General features: G+C 46.6%; 1 protein-coding gene across 4 annotated transcripts in view; it reads right to left on the reverse strand.

The window, feature by feature from the left end:
• Positions 1-20,549, reverse strand: part of ZHX2 (zinc fingers and homeoboxes 2) — a 175,763-nt gene that overhangs the window by 8,040 nt on the left and 147,174 nt on the right. For all 4 annotated transcript variants that reach the window (XM_061123271.1, XM_061123274.1, XM_061123273.1 and 1 more), the window contains one exon: positions 9,052-11,796. In XM_061123271.1, coding sequence (XP_060979254.1) covers positions 9,056-11,572 — 2,517 coding nt within the window. In that variant the 5' untranslated portion in view covers positions 11,573-11,796 and the 3' untranslated portion in view covers positions 9,052-9,055. The remainder of the gene's footprint in view (positions 1-9,051; positions 11,797-20,549) is intronic.

The raw sequence follows: 20,549 nt of genomic DNA on the forward strand, positions 1-20,549 counted from the left end.
CCTTGCCCCTTGGGCAGCGCCCCTGTCCCAGCGGCTGGCCGCGTCCCCAGAAGGCCCTGCTCCCAGACACGCTCAGCTCACCTTGTTAAGTGTTCCCTTGTCGGGGCCTGCACGGCACACCTGTCATCACGATGTCTTCAAATTGCCTGCTTAATCGTACGTCCACCGTGTTCACTGCTACCCCCTGCCCACCCCGTCTCTCCCACCACTGCGTCTGGCTCACAGAGGATACTCAAATGTTTGTTAATGAACGAAACACGGGAAGACAGCACAGTGCTGTTAGAAGTGGCTGCTTAAACAAGATCGGTGACAAAGTTCACATTTCATTTTTTGTTGATTTTTTTAAAGAGTGGGCAGGAGGAGAAGGGGGCGGCAGAGGATGAGATGGTTGGACGGCATCACCAACTTAATGGACGTGAGTTTGAACAAACTCCGGGAGGACAGTGAAGGACAGGGAAGCCTGGCGTGCTGCAGTCCATGGGGCTGCAAAGAGTTGGACACCACTTAGTGACTGAACAACAACAGTGATCTTTACTTATGTGGCCTCTTGCTAAGCCCCTGGGCTACTACCTGGAGCCTTATCACTTGGCCAGGGACACTCGCCCCTGCAGAGAACCAATGGCCCGATGGGTCACTGAGTCCCAGGGCACCAGATCGCAGCTGTGGGGGAACTGCAAGGTCACTGGGCCCCTTTCCTCGTGGCCACTCTTCAAACATTTCCACTGAGTGGATGTCGCACTTCTCCCTGAACACTGCCCAGGATGGGGGAACTGCTGCCTCCTACAGCTGTCCCTTTCTATCTTGGGGACACCTTGGAATGTTAAAAAGCACTATCTAATTCTTTAGCAAAATCTGTTTCCTTATTACTCTGCCTTTGGGGAAGCATGAGACAATTAGAATTCTTTTCCCCTGTGCCAGCTTTCTGTTCCTATTTCTCCTTAATTTTCCCTGTAGGGATTTCCCCTGGGCCCTGTGGACTTGAGAGAGGACACCACAGTCCTGAGACAGAAACACAAGCAGTGTGACGGTGATTTGTTAGCTCAGTAATATTTCTGAGTCCAGCTTTCTTTTGCTGGGAGGGGGCATGGGTGACAAGGAAAAAATAAGTCAATTCCCAGTGGATGTGGAAAATTTTGCACTATCCCAAACTGACCCCACATTCGGCCTTGGTCAACTCTGGATGTCCGGCTAAGACTCTCTGAAGCAGTTTGGGGACCTCCTGGGGACCTTGCAGAGACTTGTATGCCAGGTGGGTCTCCCTGCTTGTGGAGATGTTCAAAGGCAGAAGGAATCAGGGGCCACTGGGTCTTCCTGCTCCTTTTCCATCAGTGGATATTATCCTGTGGAACTCAAAGAATCTGAGCAAGTGGAATTATATTTTATTTGTGCATTAATTTTTTGTGTGTGGCTGCACTGGGTCTTTTTGTTGAAGCACAAGGGGGCTCCTCTCGTTGTGGCATGTGGGCTTAGCTGCCCTGAACTATATGGGATCTTAGTTCCATGACCAGGGATTGAACCTGAGTTCCCTACACTGGACAGTGAATTCTTAACCACTGGACCACCAGGGAAATTCCTTGGAATCCTATTTTAAACTCACCAGGTAGACTCTTGACACAGTTACAAGTTTGGGTTTGAATTCCAGCTCCACAGTTTTCTAGCTCAGTGACCTTGGGCCAGTTACTCTTCTGTGGCTCATTCTCATCAGACAATGAAAATAATGTCTTTGGAGAGTTGTTAACACACGTGAAGTGCTTGAGCAGTGCCTGGCATAGTAAATGCTCAGCAAATGTCACCCCTTGTTGCTTCTGCACCCTGTCCCCACCTTGAGATGCAGGTGCAATGAACACCCCAAATCATGAGCTTGTCCTAGTGCGGCCCCAACTGAAACAGTCAATTTGGAAAGGCAAGACGGCCAAGTTCTCCACATGCAGAAGACTGTGCAACTTATGAGTTGTGTCCATTGAGCAGGTGCTGATGCCAAGGCCAGCCCCTATTTTTGGGCTTTCATTTATATTATCTCACTTGATCACAACAACAGACAAGGCTACTGCTAAGTGCTATGGACTGAACTGTGTCCTACCCCAAATTCTATGCTGAACTCTAATCCCCAGTGTGACTGTATCTGGAGATACGGGGCCTTTAAGGAGGTGTGTGCACGCTGTGCTAAGTCACTTAAGTCGTGTCCAACTCTTTGCGGCCCTCTGGACTGCGGCCCGCCAGGCTCCCCTGTCCATGGGATTCTCCAGGCAAGAATACTGCAGTGGGTTGCCATTTCCTCCCCCAGGGGATCTTCCTGGGGATTGCATCGCTGACTCTTATGTCTCCTACGCTGGCAGGTAATGAAGGTTAAACAAGTCATAAGGGTGGAGCCCCAATCCAACAGGACAGGTATCCTTATAAGATGAGGAAGAGACAGCGGGAGGGTAGATGCACAAAGGAAAGGCATGTGAGGACAAAGAAGGTGGCCGTCTGCAAGCCAAGGAGAGTGGTCACATCAGGAACTAACCTTGCCGGCACCTTGATTTGAACTTTTAGCCTCCAGAACTGTGAGAAAATAGACTTCTGTTCTTTAAGCTGCTCAGTCCATGCTCTGCTATTTTGGCAGCCCTAGTTGACTAATACAGTGAGTATTAAGGCTGTAGAAACTTTAACCAGAAAAAGGAATAAAATGTATAGGTATGTGGGTGTTCTAGAATTTTCTACCATCCATCTTCCACTTACCACCAGGGAAGAAAGTTCTCAACATCCAGACATCTGCAAGATGACTTTCCTTCTATTTTTTTCCTAAAAAGATTTACTTATTTTACTTATTTATGGCTGCACTGGGTCTTCATTGCTGCACGCGGGCCTTCTGCAGTTGTAGTGAGTCGGGGCTACTCTCCACTTGTGGTGCTCAGGCTTCTTATTGTGGTGGCTTCTCTTGTTGCAAAGCGTGGGCTCTAGGGCCGCCAGCTTCAGTAGTTGTGGCTCTTGGGCTTTAGAGCACAGGCTCAGTAGGTTTGGTACATGTGCTTAGTTGCTCCGCAGCATGTGGAATCTCTCCAGACCAGGGATTGAACCTGTGTCCCCTACATTGGCAGGTGGATTCTTTACCACTGAGCCACCAGGGAAGCCCGATGACTTTCCTTTTGCTCCTTCCTTAAGCATTTCAGAGGGTCTCAAACTTTGTCTACCAGGTTATACACACAGAATCACATATAGTCTTTATTGGTAAGGGAGAGGAGTTTCAAGGGAAAATTTGATGACTTGTGAATCCACCTAGCATTCCATTTTTTATCTCCTGTGCTTCTTTGAAGTGTGAACTCGGGCAAGTCGCAGCCACAGTAGCCACCTTTCAGGTTCCCTGACGCACCAAGTTCCCTCCTGTCTCAGGGAGTACGTTGTCTTTGAGTATGTTGTCTCTTCTGCCTGGACTACTTCTCCGCTCTGCCCAGCCAACTTCTACTTAACCTTTTGGATTTCAATTCATCCACTTCCTGTTCAGAGAAACCTTGCCCAATCCCTTGCTGCTACTGCTAAGTCACTTCAGTTGTGTTCGACTCTGTGCAACCCCATCCCTGGGATTCTCCAGGCAAGAACACTGGAGTGGGTTGCCATTTCCTTCTCCAATGCATAAAAGTGAAAAGTGAAAGTGAAGTCGCTCAGTCATGTCTGACTCTTTGTGACCCCATGGACTGCAGCCTACCAGGCTCCTCCGTCCAGGGGATTTTCCAGGCAAGAGCACTGGAGCACCTTCTCCTGCCCAACCCCTTAAATCAGGTCAAATTGCTCTATAGTCTCACAGTTCCATGCACCTTTCCTTCAGAAAATCTTGTCACCTGGCAGCGTTTCCTTTTTGTCTGATGGAAGATGATTTGATCAAAGACTATGGGCTCCGGGGCTTCCCAGGTGTCACTAGTGGTAAAGAATCTGTCTGCCAATGCAGAAGTTGTAAGAGACGTGGGTTCGATCCCTGGGTCACGAGGATTCTCTGGAGGAAGGCACGGCAACCCACTCCAGTATTCTTGCCTGGAGAATGCCATGGACAGAGGAGTCCGGCAGGCTACAGTCCATGGGGTTGCAAAGAGCTGGACACGGCTGAAATGACTTAGCACACACAGCATGTGGGCTCCATGAGAGCAGGGACACGCTGAGTGCCGCAGCCTTCTGGAGCCTGGCACTGCAGGCTTTCCACAAATACTGATGGATGAATGAGCCAAGGCTCTTATTGTGAACGTCTCTGGGCTAGTTATTTCTCCTCCTTGGGGCCAGCATCCTTCCTCTGAAAAGTGAGGGGCTTTGATTTCATTATGTTCTTAAGTTGCTACAAGCTGCCTAAAGTGCAGGGGAAATTCCTAGTGTGAGAAGCTCTGGAATTAGATAAAAGGAAGTGATAGCAGTTAACTCTCCATGAGGTACCAGGGCAGTGAGGCTAATGTACAGTCCCTGAGAAGCATCACCCAGTAAATAGCTAGTGATTGATTCTCCAATAGACCTTTCCCTCAAGCTGCTCACACACGGAAAGCAAACTGTCCCCAATTCCTCTCCCCTGACGGCTGTCATCTGATGGAACTAGTGAGTGATGGGAAAAAGAATGAGGAGAAGCAGAGGACTGAAATACCAGACCCTGGGTAACTGGAAGCCAACTCTCTCTAGTAATTTTCAGGTTGGTTCAATAAACCACTGTAGAGCATCTGTTCTGAATCAGGCACTGGGGGATTCAGGGATTAATTGGGAATGGTGCCTGCCTTCAAGGATCTGGTAGAGGAGAGACGGGGAAATAGTTAACTACAACATTTTCACTTCTCCATCCATCCATTCACACATCTGTATTTAGATGGCTAATCTGAACAGATTATGGGGGTATACATATCCTGGATCCTAAATTGTAGCTAGGCTTCAAGAATTGGCAGCCTTGAATATTTTAAGCAAGTTGAACTATGGAAAATAATTTTTTTCCTGACATTTTCACAGAATTTACCTCTTCCCCAAAGCCATCCCTAATTCTCAGGAGATGGAAATTGGCAGAAATCAGGAGGCAGCAAAGTAGTGAATGAATAGTTGTATACTAGAGTTCAGTTCCATATAGAATGAAGACCTGACCACAGCCTGTTGGTCTAGCCTGCGTGGTGATGGTGGTGCACTGTTGGCAAGGTGGTGGGCCATGGTGGTTGGGTCAGGCACTGAACTGACAGATGAGGAGGGGCTTTACAGGCTCCACCAGTCACCAGCTGAGGAAACCAGGGCAAGCATTCCTGAGCCTTAGTTTGGCCTCCCATAAAATGGGCTTCCATGGAGGCTCAGACAGTAAAGAATCTGCCTGCAATGTGGGAGACCAGGGTTTGATCCCTGGGTTGGGAAGTTCCCTGGAGAAGAGAATGACTATCCACTCCAGTATTCACGCCTGGAGAATTCCAAGGATAGAGGAACTTGGTGGGCTACAGCCCGTGGGGTTGCAAAGAGTCAGACACAACTGAGTGAAATGGTCTTCCCAGGCGGCGCTAGTGGTAGAGAACCTGCCGGCCAATGCAGGGGATATAAGAGACATGGGTTCAATCCCTGGCTTGGGAAGATCCCCTAGAGAAGGAAATGGCAACCCACTCCAGTATTCTTGCCTGGAGAATCCCATGGACAGAGGAGCCTGGTGGGCTACAGTCCATGGGGTCACAAAGAGTCGGACACGACTGAAGCGATTTAGCATGGCAAAAAATGAGGAAAGAGCCATACCTGTCTTGGAGGGTTGTCAAGAAGTTTAAATAACTTAATAGATGTGCTGGCAAGAATGCTGAGCACATAGCATATACAAATACAGAAATTCTTCATGGAAGTAGAGCGGGGCTACTCCATCTGGCCAAACATCAAGGCATACGTCTGACAATCTTTGGCTGGAGTATTTTGACTCATTTTTAGGAAAGGAGTTTCTTTTTTGGCTTCTTATGGGGACAGGTCTCTCAATGAACGGCTTGATAATGGATGGACCCAGAGACTGAATCAAGGTGATCCCATTCACGGCTTGGGAAGGATCCCTTATCTTTGCATCTAATCTCAGGGCCAGGTGAGCCTGGACAGTTACTGTCCTGAGCCTTGCCAAGCTTCAGCCTGAGGAACTGACTGGGGGCGGGGTGGCAGTGGGGGTGGGGGGGACACTCACTCCCACAGAGGAAATCCCGTCCTAGAATCAGCTCTTAGCTGCTTACCCAAGTTTTTAATTTATTTTTTTAAATGAAATCAAAACCATGCATTATTTCTAGGATTATATGTGTGGCAATTGCACTCAACTGCAGGTTCCTAGATAAATATGTGTTTAAATAAAGACATCACTGAATATTTATGAATTTCAAGAGACCTCTGTGTTTGGTTCATAAAAGCTGTGAAGTAATTTTGGAGAGTTTTTTTTTTCCCCCTTGAGGTTGAAAGCTTCCTCGAAGGGGTGTCTTGTCAGGAGAACTTTCAGGCACTGCCAGCAGCACAGATTGAGGCCCCTTCCTTAAAACGATGGCATCTGAAAAATATCAGGAGGCCCATTAGGGATATCAGGAGTCTTCCGGTGCTGAGTAGATCCTAGCATCTTGTTTAGGGATATTTTCTAGCACACTCTTGTGGCATTTGCCATAAATAAAAAGAGGTTCCTGTGTGTTCCTGTTTTTTCAGGGAGATGGCTACTTCCTTCTGCTGCTCTGTCGCTTAGTCGTGTCTGACTCTTTGCGGCCCCGTGGACTGTAGTCCACCAGCCTCCTCTGTCCGTGGGATTTCCCTGGCAAGAATACTGGAGTGGGTTGCCATTTCCTCCTGCAGGGGATCTTCCTGACTGAGGGATCAAACCCGCGTGTCTTTCGTCTCTGGCATTGGCAGGCAGATTCCTTACCAACTGCGCCACCTGGGAAGCCCTTCTCCTTGTCTGTGCACTTGGCTAATTCCTTCCTCATCAGCTGAGTCAGCTGTCCCTTCCTCCAGGATGCCGTCCCTGACCCCCAGCCTGGGTGCCCCTTCTTGTGCTCCCCCACAGCTGTGCACGTCTCCATCACACAACGGAACGCCCTGGCGAATAAAGGAAAGAGTAATTTCCTTTTGATTGGTTGACTAAGCTCCAGGGGATTGAGAGCTCTGTGTTCTTCACCCTGTTCTCTCTAGTGCCTAGCACAGTTTTCCGCACACAGTAGGTGCTCAGAATGTATCTGTTAAGTTGAATGGAACCCAGTTGTCTACTATATGGTAGGAGGAAAAAGGCATCATGTAGACATGTTTATGCACCAGAAGAAATCTAGAGCAGAAGGCCGGGCAACCTATAAGTATTCACACAGAGTCTGACTGGACAAAAAAAAATTGCTCCTTCATTTCAATATGGGAGATATGAGCTGGACTGGTGGGATCTTTTTTTTAAAATTTAAATTTATTACTTTGTTATTATGTTTTAGTTTGGCTGTGATGGGTCTCAGTTGCACCATGCAGGCTCTTAGTTGTGGCATGTGGGATCTAGTTCCCTGATCAGGGATTGAACCTGGGCCCCCTGCACTGGGAGCATGGAGTCTTAAATCACTGGACCACCAGGGAAGTCCCAGCAGGGTCTTATAAGAAGCAAGAAAATGGCCAGAGGGAGAATGGGGAGGTGGCACCATGGATGATGCCCTTTAACCCCTTCCTATCACCAGCCCCCGTTCCTCACCCCCAACATATTACCACTTCCTCTGGAAAAGTTGGAGGAGAAAGACATGATGGCATTCTATGCTTGGCTGCTCATTAAATTGCTCTTCTAATAGCTGAGGGGACTGGCTAAAATAAGGTTTCCAGAGGACTTTACTTGCCAGGTGCCTCGTTTTCTGACTGGATAAACGAATTAATGAGTGACATGGCTCGCCAAAGTTGTCTGAGTTCATAAATAAAGAGGTACGGTAATCTCCAGGGCTCTCTTGGGGAACTTATCCATCATTCTGGAGGTTCTACCTTTCATTATGTTTAAAGATGACATGGGTGGGAGCGGGAGGTGTCTGTTGCCTTTTAAGTGACCTCTGGAGAAGCCAGCCCAGGCAGACTGTAAATCGTGCATCTCCATGCTGGACCTAAGCTGCCCTTGGCATACCCTGGCTTTGGCCAAGGCAGAACTTTCCCTCCTTATCCTCCCCGCTACTATTCCTCTCCACCACCCCCTCGCCCCTTTTCTAAACTTACTGCAGGCTCTGATTTGCACAGACCTCTGGTGAAGCGCACACACCAAGGGCTCGGTGGCACGTCCCATTATGTGGATGACATGGCCATTAGTAACCATGGTAACCTCCCTTCCCAGGCTTCTGTGGCTCCACAGGCCTAATTTATACCAGTCTCGTCCAGATTTGAAGGGGTTCTGGGGACCCCATCAGTGCAGCAACAAGCAGGGTTACTTAATCAGACATACTCGGGGGCCCCTGCCTTTAGCCACCACAACACAAACACCAGGAGCTTTCAAAACCTTCCAGGTTAGAGAAAACAATCCCACATTTTTATTCAGTAAACTTGGACACTTAACTCTTAAAAAAAACCCAAAAGGAAGAGGAAAAGACATATCCTTTCATGTTTGTTTCTTATAGCAGCAAACACAAAACAGGCCTTGTGTTGTGTTAACCTTGTTACCAGACTTTAGAATGGACAGACGCCCAAAGGCCACAGGCAGTGATGTTTCTGCCAACCAGCGTGCCTGTGTGTGCTAAGTCACTTCAGTTGTGTCTGACTCTGCACGACCCTATGGACTGCAGCCTGCCAGGCTCCTCTGTCCATGGGATGCTCCAGGCAAGAATACTGGAGTGAGTTGCCATGCCCTCCTCCAGGGGATCTTCCTGACCTAGAGATCAAAGCCACATCTCTTATACCTCCTGCATTAGCAGGCAGGTTCTTTACCACTAGTGCCACTTGGGCACCGCCTCGTAAATAAGGATGTAAATCTGCCAGCCCCTGTTTTTCTTCCTTTGTTTTAAAAGAGCTTGAAAGACGAACACATCATCTGCATCAACAGCCCTGTACCCGATAACTGCATCGACACAGGCAATAGACAGAAAGAAGCCCAGCCTCCCTCCCTGGCTCCCCAGGAACAGGTGGCATTACCTGTCTAGGCCTGGCTGGCTTCCGCTGGGCCGCTATCCGAGTCCGAGTCAGCCAGCTCCCCCGTGCCTTCTGCCGCCGTCTGACTCCAGCTGTCCGACCTGTCGGAGGCGGCGTCCTCCTCTCCAACCGTCACCTCCACCCAATCCACGACGCCCGACTCCTCATTCTCATCGCTGGCCTGGCCGTCCCGGCTGTTGCCCTCCGACCGGTCCGACGTGGCCTCCGAGGGCTTTGCCGGCAAACTGTCTTTCGTCTGTTCGCCACCTGCCTTCCCTCTGGGTCCTGGCTTCTCCAGGTCCTCGTCACAGAGCTTTTTGGGGTCCTTGTAGTACTGATGACCCCCCTCACTCCCGTTCTTCGGGTTCTCGGTGATGACGGTCTTGACCACTTTCCTTGATGGGGCATCGTAGCCGTGATCGTCTGCCACGTGCTGCGGCTGGTACTGCTCTAGCCATTTCAAGGTTCCAGTTTTGAGCAAGCATCTGTTCTCCTTGAACCAGCGCACGATTTCAGTTCGCACCAGGCCCGTCTTGGCTGCCAGCTGGTCATACTCCTGCGGGGTTGGCCACTGGGTTCGGGCAAATGTGCTCCTCAGGAGATGAACCTGCTCTTGACTTTTTGTAATCGCTGGTGAGGGGCTGGGCAGAGAGCTGGCCAGCTGGGCACCGGAGAGCTGGTCAAGGCGGGACAGGGCACCGTTGGGGGCCGCCGCATCTGGCCCTTTCTTGCCGGACCCCATGGAATCCAGGACGGCCTGCTCCATGCTGTCCCGAAGCTTGCGCCTCTCCGAGAACCAGGAGTCGATCTCTCTCCGGCTCAGCTTCGTCTCCACCCGCAGCCTGTCCAGTTCTGCTTGGGTTGGGAAAGAGCTTTTCAGAAAGCTGTCTTCCAGGATCTTCACCTGACCTTGGGTTTTCTCTTTGAACTTCTGTGGGGCAAAGTCTGGGTACGCGTGGTACGTGCGGCCATGGCGGGAGGCGGCGAGGGCCAGCTGGTCTTTGGCGAGGGATTCGCTGGTGATGTGGACGATGCCCCGTTGACACCGGTACCGGTGGTCGCTGAACCACTTCTTGATCTCGCTCCTGGCGAGGCCGGTCACCTCGATGAGCCGGTAGACCTCAGCGTCGTCGGGGAACTGGCTCTGCAGGAAGCTCGCCTTCAGGTGCGCTATCTGCTCCTTGGTCTTCTTGCGATCGCTGGCCGGGGTCAGCGAGGGGTTGGCCGCCTTGGGTGGGGGCTCTGGCACTTGAGCGACGTGGGGGCGCTTGGGCTCGGGGGCAGCCTGGGGAGTCACCAGAGGTCTCTTCTGGCCGTGGTTGGTCACTCCAGCCACAGCGAGCGTGATGGGGGAGCAGGAGACGGTCGCTGGCCCGCTGGTCACCTGAGTCAGCACCAGGCTGGTCTGGCCGAGGATCTGGCATGGGAGAGCCGTCTGGAGGATGGGCTGTGACATCTTCGTGGGGGCCAACTGAGCAGGCAGCACGGTGATCGTTGGGGGGACGGACTGGATGGTGCCGTTGAACATCTTCTTCCGGGCCTCCTCCACCTCCTCCGGGGACCAGCTGATGCCGTGCTTTAAGCGCTGAGTGGCAAACCAGATTCTGATGTGCTCCTCTGGGTGTTTGGAAGCCGCCGTCAGCCAGGACAGCTCTGCCTGGGTTGGGTAGGGGAACTTGTTGAAGGAGTTGATCATGGTGGCGTTGGTATCCAGGGCAGAATTGTATTTGGTAGTGTTCAGTGGGACGGGGACCTTGGGGACAAGGTTGATATTTGGTGGAAGCTGGACAGAAGGCATGACGTGTCCTAGCGAGTCCTGAAGGAGCTCCACGCCCCCGAGTCTCGAGAGGATCTCAGCGGCATCCGTCACCAGGCGGGCGGTCCCTTCCACGTGGTTCTCGGGGGTGGCCTCCTCCGGCTTCTTGGGCACCTTCTTGGCATCAGCTTTCGGTTTCCCTGGCTTCATGATGGGGGTTTTACTCACTGAGATCCCGGGGTCACCGTCCCCGCTTCCGGGGCCACTGGTGGTGATGGACACGATGTGGTTGGTGGTGTCGATGGACTGCTCCAAGACGGTCTGATTATTGCGCTTGATGAGCTTCAGCTTGAAGTTGGTCTCCCCGGGATGGAACTTGGAGTTGTGGTCAGACAAGGAGTCGTACTTTTTGGTTGTGAAGTTACATTCGGCACACACGTAGAGGGGGTTGAGGATCACGTTGGGGTGTTGCATGTCAACGTGCTCCGTGAACTCGTTCAGGTTCTGTGTGGAGTAGGGGCAGTATTTGCATTCGTAACCACCTTGGAGCTTTTTGGATTGGTTTTCCCCTGTAGATTTCACCTCTATCACTTCATTTTCTTTGGAAGAGTTTTCAGGTTCCGCGGCCCAAGTGTCCTTGGCTGATTCAGGCTGTGGCATGCCAATTCCTTTCTCTTTGGCCCTGTCTGCTTCCTCGGGCACATCCTGTTCTACCACTTGTGATGTCCGAACCATGCACGGGGTGGTGGATTTTCGTTTGCTTGCCATGTTGCCTGTCTGTGTGCAATGGCTTATTTGGGGGATGGGGGCGGATGGGGAAGGGGCAGTGAAATTTTTGGGACTACTCAGATAAAAGGTTTTTGGCTTGATTGCCCCCTCCAATGGCTTTGGCTTCCCTTGAACGCTGAAGTCTAGTGCTTGAGTTTCCCGAAATGCTTTCAGCACAGAAAACTAACTGTTCCAACGGCAGAACGCAAGAGGCAGCATCATACCTATGGGACAAAAACAAAGACAGTGTCAGTTTCCTCAAAAAAGACAAAAGAAACTAGCGATACTTTCCAAGTTGCTCCTGTGACCCATCCCAACCGGCACCCAAAGCAAACACCCAGGTAAGCACAGATGGCGTGAGAGCAGGTGCACATAAAAATGAAGGATCGCTTTCTTCTTCTCTTCCGTTCTCTGAGAAGGACAGTGGGAACAAGCCCAAAACAAACAAATGAGGATGCAGGGCACTCATTCATGTTTAGAGACCAAGGGATGCAGAAAAGCAACAAGGGTGCTGTGATATTATGAAGTGGTGGGGGTGGCGGAGGGAACCCTGCTGGTGAAGTGCTGGCTGGCTTTGCAAGTCACTTTTATGGATGGGACATCAGAAACAAGATGCTTATCTGGGGCTGGAAAGTGGCATGTATACAGGCATTAGAAAATGGATATGAATGTTTTTGTTTGTTATCATAAAAGGAATATCATTACAGAAAATGCATCAAAGTATAATAAAGAAAAACATCATCCCAGACATCACAGTTCCTTCATTTCTCTTGAACATTTCCCATTTTCACAAACATTGAGTAAAAGAAGGATTAAAACATGAAATTACATTTTAGGGATACACCACACACGATGTATTTGCCTTTGGACTTCTATTCCTAATTTCTGACTCTTCTTGACAAAATTGCAGTCAACATGCTTAGTCCTTACTTCTGATAACAACCTTTGGATGAATGCTTAGAAATAAAAGCAGTGGGTCCAAGGATGTCAACATTTTAAATTCTCTTGGCTCTTATGGCCAAGTTTTTGCTCCTCTTGGCCTTTCCCCGGCAGTGAATGAGTGCCTGACTCACCGCTGAGATTACATGAAATATTACCATGAAAAGCCCTGCCAATTAGATATGGGAAAACTGTTTTAATATGCTTTGGTGCTTCTCTTGATTGCTAATCAGGATGAACAGTTTTCAAAGATTCACTTGCCATTTGTATTTTGTGAATTGTGGATTTATGCCATTTTTGTACTGTGACGCCCAATGGTTTTATTATTAATTTACAAGTGTTACCTCCATATTAAAAATATTAGTACTTTTCTGTGTTGTTGCAAATTTTCCCAGTCTGTCATTTAGTTTTGCTTATGGTTATTTTTCATGTTTTACAGGTAGAGAATTTTTAATTTTTAGCTGGCAAATTTATCCATCTTTTTCACAGTGATTTTAGAAAGTGGTTCCCTGCTTTGATAGCTGAGACCTATTATTCTATGTTTTCTTGGAGTGTTTTGGCTTTATTTTTTATATTTAACTCATCTGGACTTGAATTGATCTTGGGGTAAGCTGTGACATACAATTCTAACCATTTTTCTAGAAAGTTATCAATTATCTTAGTAGCATGTATAGTGTTATTTTTTTCTAACTTGTGAAACCACCCTGGTCATACATTACATTTTTATAGGATGTTTCCCGATTATATCTGCTCTATATCTCTTATCTAGCTATTGAGGCTTCCACTTATGCGTCACTTAAATTTTTTTCCCCATAGATTAGAGCATGTTTTAGTATCAGGTAGAGTTCCTCTTTATCATTCTTTTGTCAAACAATTCTGGTTTTTTCTGATCACCTATTAATGTAAATCAGTTCTCATAAATCAGAATCATCTGCAAAATAAAATTCTGTTAGAATGTTGATTGGAATTTCATTAAACAAATATTAATTTAGGAGTGCAGGAACAATCTGGGGCTTCCCAGGTGGCTTAGTGGTAAAGAATGCACCTGCCCATGTAGGAGATGAGGATTTGGTCGCTGGGTCGGGAAGATTCCCTGGAGAAGGAAATGGCAACCCACTACAGTATTCTTGCCTGGAGAATCCCATGGATGGAGGAGCCTGGCAGTGGCTCCATGGCATGGAAGAGAGTCGGACATGACTTACTGACTGAACAAGAACACTTTGCTTATAAGGAGGTAGGATATGTTAATAGAACCCCAACAGGGGAAGTGATGGGCTAGACCATGCTGAATGTCTGAATGCATGGACTTCTGTAGAGGACAGCCTTTCATCATGCGTGTACTAGAGTGGGGAGACTTGTTCTGAAACAGGGATAGCCGACATCCAGGGAGAAGGGATGCAGATGGCATATCCCCTTCTGTCCCTCTTGCTGGCGTGGGTTCAAGTCCCACTGAAAAGAGGTCTCAAGGTAGAATTAATGGACTTACTTTCAAGAGTAACCCTCTAGGGCGTGGGGGCCCACTTATCTGCTTAGGGGGTCAGGTGACAAACCTGAGCAGGACCCGGGAGGGGGGACCCCGCCGCCCCACCCCCAGTGAACCCAGAACCCTGCCCACTCTCAGGCATTTTCCTGCTGGACAATTTCCTCAGCAGTAGGTATGGGTCCCTCAAGGCACTGGGGAGGACAGGTCATGGGTACAGCAGGGCAGGGAGGAAGTGTCTTTTTGCTGATGACACCCAAACTGACATGTTCAGCTGAACATCAGACTCTTATTTTAAAATTAATTTAATTATTTGGCTGTGCCAAGACTTAGTTGAGGCACGCTGACCTTTAGTTGAGGCATGTGGGATCTAGTTCCCTGACTAGGGATGGAACCCAGGCCCCCCTTCGTTGGGAGTGCTGAGTCTTAGCCACTGGACCACCAGGGACATCCCTGGAAAATCAGGTTCTTGATTTTCCCCTTCAAACATGGGTTCCCTCTTTCTCAAGTTCTTCATCTCCACCAATGGCTCTATCATGGCACACTTGGGCCAAAATGCTCTTCACCCCAACCCCAAATTAATCCACCAGCAATCCTGCTGACTGTCTTCAAAATAAACCAGTATCAGACCACTTCCACCTCTCCCTGCCTTGCGTAAGCCACGTCCATCTCCCGGCTGGAAACCTCCCACGGGCCTCCTGCTTCCTTCCTCTCTGGAGCAGCAGCAGAATTTTTTTCAGCTTCTTGATGGGCTTTATTTATGGTTCGAAATTCATTTTGGTACTGAAAAGGGCTTAAATGTTTTTTTTAACCTGCAAAGTTCTTTTTAATTGAAGTATAGTTGCTGTATAATATTATATAAATTACAGGTGTACAACACAGTGATTCACAATTATTAAAGGTTATGCTCCGTTTATAGTTATTATAGCTATATCCTACATTGTACAATATATCCTTGTAGCTTATTTTATGCTTAATAGTTTGTACCCCCTAATCTCTTACTCCTTCCTATCTTGCCTCTCTCCCTTCCCTCTCCCACTGGTAACTACTAATTTGTTCTCTGTGAGTCTACTTCTTCTTTGGTATTTTCACTGATTTGTTGTATATTTTAGATTCCACATATAATTGATATTATACAGTGTTTGTCTTTCTCTCTCTGACTTATTTCACTTTAGCATAATACCCTCCAAGTCCATCCATGGTGCTGCAAATGGCAAAATTTCATTATTTTTATGGGTGAGTAATATTCCATTGTGTGTGTGTGTACAGCACATCTTCTTTATCCATTCATCTGTTGCTTCTATATCTTGGCTACTGGAAATAATGCTGCTACGAACATTGGGGTGCATGTATCTTTTCAAATTAGTGTTTTGCTTTTTTAAAGAAATATACTCAGGAGTGGAATTGCTGGGTCAAATGGTAGTTCTATTTTTAGTTTTTGAGAAACATCCATACTATTTTCAACAGTGGCTATATCAATTAACATTCCCACCAACAGTGTATGAGGGTTCCCTTTTCTTCACATCCTTGCCAACATTTGTTATTTGTGTTCTTTTTGATGAGAGTCATGCAGAAGGAGATTTTAAGATAGTACTTTTTAATATTCAAAATTTACTTATATAAATAAGTAAAGAGGAAGAGGCAGGAGAGAGTGTCTACCCATTTTCTCCTAATATAGCAGCTACTGGCCACATGTGGCTCTTTAAATTTATATTAATTAAAATTAAATAAAATTTAAACTCCAGTTTTCATTTGTACCAGCCATATGTCAAGTGCTCAGTAACCACACCTGGCTGGTGGCTATTGTATTAAGCAGTGTGGGACATTGCCCTTATTGAGGCACCTTCTACTAGGCGGTGCTGTTCTAGAATATAAGCTCCACAAAGGCAGGAATTTGTCACTGTGGTTTCCCTGGAGTCTAGACCTATACTCGGTCTGCAGTATGCTTTCCATAAAGATTGGTTGAATCTTAAAGTAACTGCAAGATGGCTACCTTGGGAACTGCTACTGATGCAGATGCATGAAGTATGGGAAAATCTCTCATGGATGCTCAGTAATGAGTATGTGTGCACACGAGCACGCCTGCACTTGCAAGTAGGTGCATGCATATTGCATGTGTTTGTGTGCATGCCCATGTGTCTATGCATGTGTGAAGGTATGTTGAGTGTACACCAGGGTTTATGTGATGGGGGAAATCTGTATGGGAAAGGAGGTGCCCAGTTCTGCAGGGGGTTTCACTGATACAGCAGAATGTGGCCAAATTTGCACCCACTAGCCAAGAGGCTTGGGTCTTTGAATTATGAATTTTAAAAGAGAGGGAGCAAAAGGAGACTTCTCTGCTGCAAAACAAAGAAATGAGGCAGAAATAGGTTCAGGGGAGAGAAGAGACTTGTTTTTCACAGAAACTCCTCATATCTAGAATTATTTAAATCTGTTGACAAGTGAGGCCAAGAAATGAGCCAAATAGTGGTGAAATATCCTAAAAGCTTTTTGATGTTCTAAAAACTGTGGTTCAGAATAGACGATATCTTCTAAAATGTATTTGGCAACCAGGGATCCAAACCATAGCAGATTAAAAAGAAGGAAAGATGAAGAAAGGAAAGAGAGGGGTGGGGAGGGCTCATAAAACAGTGAGTCTTTGAAGCATTCCTCTCCCAGCGTTCTCCCCGTGGAGCTGCAAGAACCACTGCCCTTGGAAGAGTAATCTGGGCACAACAAGCGGGAGAGTGTCTGCAGAGTGGTAGAGAGTTGGCGTCTGTCTTTCTGAAAGTCTGTGAGCCACCAGTGAGAGGTCAGGACTAGTGCCATGAGGCCTGCCACTCGCCAGCATTAGGGCTGAGTATTTCTGGCCAGGTTTTCAGGTTCAGGTGTGCACTGGCCTAAGTTAGCAAAAAAGAATGAATGCGTGCAGGCATGCATGCGTATTTATTTTTTTAGGACAGATGGGGTGCTGTGTTCCCCTGACCCCTTGTGAGCCCAAAGTGGAGAAGTTACGACCTTCCGCCAACCTGTTATCCTCTTCCTCACTATCTGGTCTGCCATGCCCATAGGTTTGCCTTATAAGTCTGTGTGAATGCCCACGGGCTTTCATCTCTGGGGACCGTCTTCCAACTCTGCCTTCTGTGCTGTTATCAAGTCTCTCAGGTTGGGTTGTGTCTTACTCCCCACTGGATAGTGTGTTATTGTATCAAGTGTTCTTATCAGGTCTGCCTTTAGTTTCTTTTATGCTTTATTTTATCCATTTGAAGATGTAGTTATTAACTACAGGACAGAAACAAAATAACAATCTATAGACTACATGTGAGCTATAAAAACTGTTGATACAATGAACACTGTGTATCATCACCCAATATAGGGAAAAAAGATTACAAATACCTTTGAAGTTCCTTCTTTGCCCCTATCACTTCCCACCCCCCTCTCCTCCCTCCTAGGGGTGAAAATTTTATGTTAATCATTCTCCAGCATTTGTTTACAATTTCTCCACATGCTTGTGTCTTTTAAAAAATTTTTGGCTGCACCTCGCAACATGTGGGACCTCAGTTCCTCGAGCAGGGATTGAACCTGTGCTCCCTGCATTGGAAGGCAGAATCTCAACCGCTGGACTGCCAGCAAAGCCCAGCTTGTGTCTTTAAATTGTAATATACGGCTAACACTTTCATCAGTAATGTATGAGCTTAATAAGGAACAATTTACATATCCTAAAATCCACCTATTGTGATGGTATGGTTCAATGATTTTTGGGGGTAAATTTGTAAAGTTGTACAACCATCACCACTCTCATTTTAGAATATTTCCCCTCTCTCCAAAAAAGATTCCTAGGGCCCTTTTGCTGTCATGAAAAAAAAACAAAAAACAAAAACAAAAACACTCTAGTTGCTATGAAATGTATCTCATTGTGGTTTTAATTTTCATTTCCTAATGAATATTGATATTAAGCATTTTTCATGTCAGTGACTATTCACCTGTCTTCTTTTGTGCAATGTCTTTTCAAGTCTTTGGCCCGTTTTTAAAGTTGCGTTACTTGTCTTTTTGTTATTGATTAGTAGGATTCCTTATAGATTCTGTATATGAGTCCCTGGTTAGAGATATGTATCATGGGTGGGATAGTTTGAGAGAATAGCACTGAAACATGTGTATTATCATATGTGAAACAGATCGCCAGTCCAGGTTTGATGCATGATACAGGATACTCGGGGCTGGTGCACTGGGATGACCCTGAGGGATGGGATGGGGAGGGAGGTGGGAGGGAGGTTCAGGATGGGGACACATGTACACCCACGGCTGATTCATGTCAGTGTGTGGCAAAAACCACTACAATACTGTAAAGTAATTAGCTTCCAATTAAAATAAATAAATTAATTTTAAAAAGAAAAGAATTCCACAATGCCCAAAGAGCAAATCTCTCAAACTGTCTTTCAAGGATCTTTAAAATGTAGTGTGCAGAGGGAGGTGGGGGGGTGTTCAGGAAGATGGGGAACACATATATACCTGTGGCCGATTCATGTTGATGTATGGCAAAAACCATCACAATACTGTAGTTATTCTCCAATTAAAATAAAGTAATTTTTAAAATGTGGGGAAAAAAAAAAAGACTGCTGAGAGAAGTTAAAAGTGAAAGTCGCTCAGTCATGTCTGACTCTTTGCAACCTCATGGGCTACACAGTTCATGGAATTCTCCAGGCCAGAATACTGGATTGGGAAGCTGTTTTCTTCTTAAGGGGATCTTCCCAACCTCAGGATTGAACCTAGGTCTCCCATGTTGCAGGCAGATTCTTTACCAGCTGAGCCATCAGGGAGGGAAATTAAAGATCTAAATAAATGTAAAGATATGCAGTGTTCATGGATTGGACAATTTGATGTTATTAAGGTATCCGCTCTCTGTAAATTGATCTATAGCTCACAATCCTAAATTCCAAGAGCAGTTTTGAAGAAACTGATGAGTTGACTGTAAAACATATGACAATTCAAGGTACCTAGAAGAACCTTTTGGTACTGAAAAAGTACAAAAAAAAGAACAAAAAGGTACCTAGAAGTACCTTTTGGTACTGAAAAAGAACAAAGTTGGGGGCTATAAACTAATTTCAAGACTTCCTATTAAGCAACAGTAATCAATTCAGTATGGTTTTGATAGAAGAATAAACTATTAGGTGAATACAGCAGAATAGGACATAAAAAAAAATCCACATTTATGGTCAGTTAATTTTTGAACAAGTCAGTTCCATAGGAGAAAGTCTTTTTTTTTTTTTTTTTTTTAATGCTGAGAGCATAACTGAATATCCATATGAAAAAGAAAAGAATTCAACTCCTACCTCACAGTATATGCAAAAAATGAGTTAACAATAGATTAGAGACCTAAATACAGTGCTAGAACCATGAAACTTCCAGAGAAAACATAAGATGACATCTTTGAGACTTGGGTAGATAAAATGTGAGACAACAAAAAATATATACTTAAAAGTGTTTGCTTCCTGCTCAGAGTTCCTAAATTCCTTGGAATTTCCTGGGCCATAGGAATGTCTTTTGTTCTAATGAGGTGACTCTTGATGGACTGCTGGATGGGGGCTGGTCACCCAAAAGACAAAGCCATGATCAGAAGCATAGAACTTTTGGTCCAACTCACATTCTCTGGACAGAGTCTGGAAGTTGAGTTAGTGATTGGTCATACCTACTTGATGAAGCCTTTATAACAATCCTCAAAGTACAAGACTGTGGCGTTTTCTGGGTTGATGAACATATGGAGGCGCCAGAGGAGTGATGCTGGGAGGAACATGGAAGTTTGAGCCCCTTCCCACATTCCCTGCTCTGTGTCTCTCTTCCATCTGGCTGTTCCTAAGTTGTATTTATATATATATATATATATATATAAAACAAACCAGTAATCTAGTAAGTAAACTGTTTTCCTGAACTGCTCTAGCAAATTAATTCATTAAAATTAATTAAAGAAGGAGGTCATGGAAACTTCCAGTTGATAGAGTCATCAGAAGCACTGGGGACAACCTGGACTTCCGACTGGCATCTAAAGTTGGGAAGGGAAGTCCTGGAGGACTGAATCCTCACCCTGTATAACCTGGCATTATCTCCAGGTAGACAGTGTCAGAACTGAGTTAAATTATAGGACACCAACTGATGTCACAGAGAATTATTTGGCGGGGGAGGGGGTGGGAGGTGGCTCACACATTTGTTAACCAGAGGTGTCAGAAGTACAGTCTTCGGTGTGAGCATCATAAGAGAAAAATTAACAAGTCAAATGAACCAAAATTTCTGCTTAGCATGCGTATTTAAAATGCACATCAAAACTCCAACACAGTCCCTTCTGTGGTGGGTGCTGAGTATGACAACAGACTGGCTCCATGCCACGGGCCTTGCTCTGGACCAGCTTCCCAGTGGATCCGAACTGGGCACAGGCGAGTTGTATACCAACCTGCAAAGACTCCAAAGCAGCACTGAGTGGTCCCCGGGGTTGGCAGGGGGAGCCTCAGAGGCAACTGCTGCCCTTGGAGGGGTGACCCAAGCAGATCAAAACATCTTTAAGACCCTGGAGCCCAGAAGGAGAGGAGA

The sequence above is a fragment of the Dama dama genome, chromosome 21, assembly GCF_033118175.1.
Source record: "Dama dama isolate Ldn47 chromosome 21, ASM3311817v1, whole genome shotgun sequence".
NCBI classification, from domain to species: Eukaryota; Metazoa; Chordata; class Mammalia; order Artiodactyla; family Cervidae; genus Dama; species Dama dama.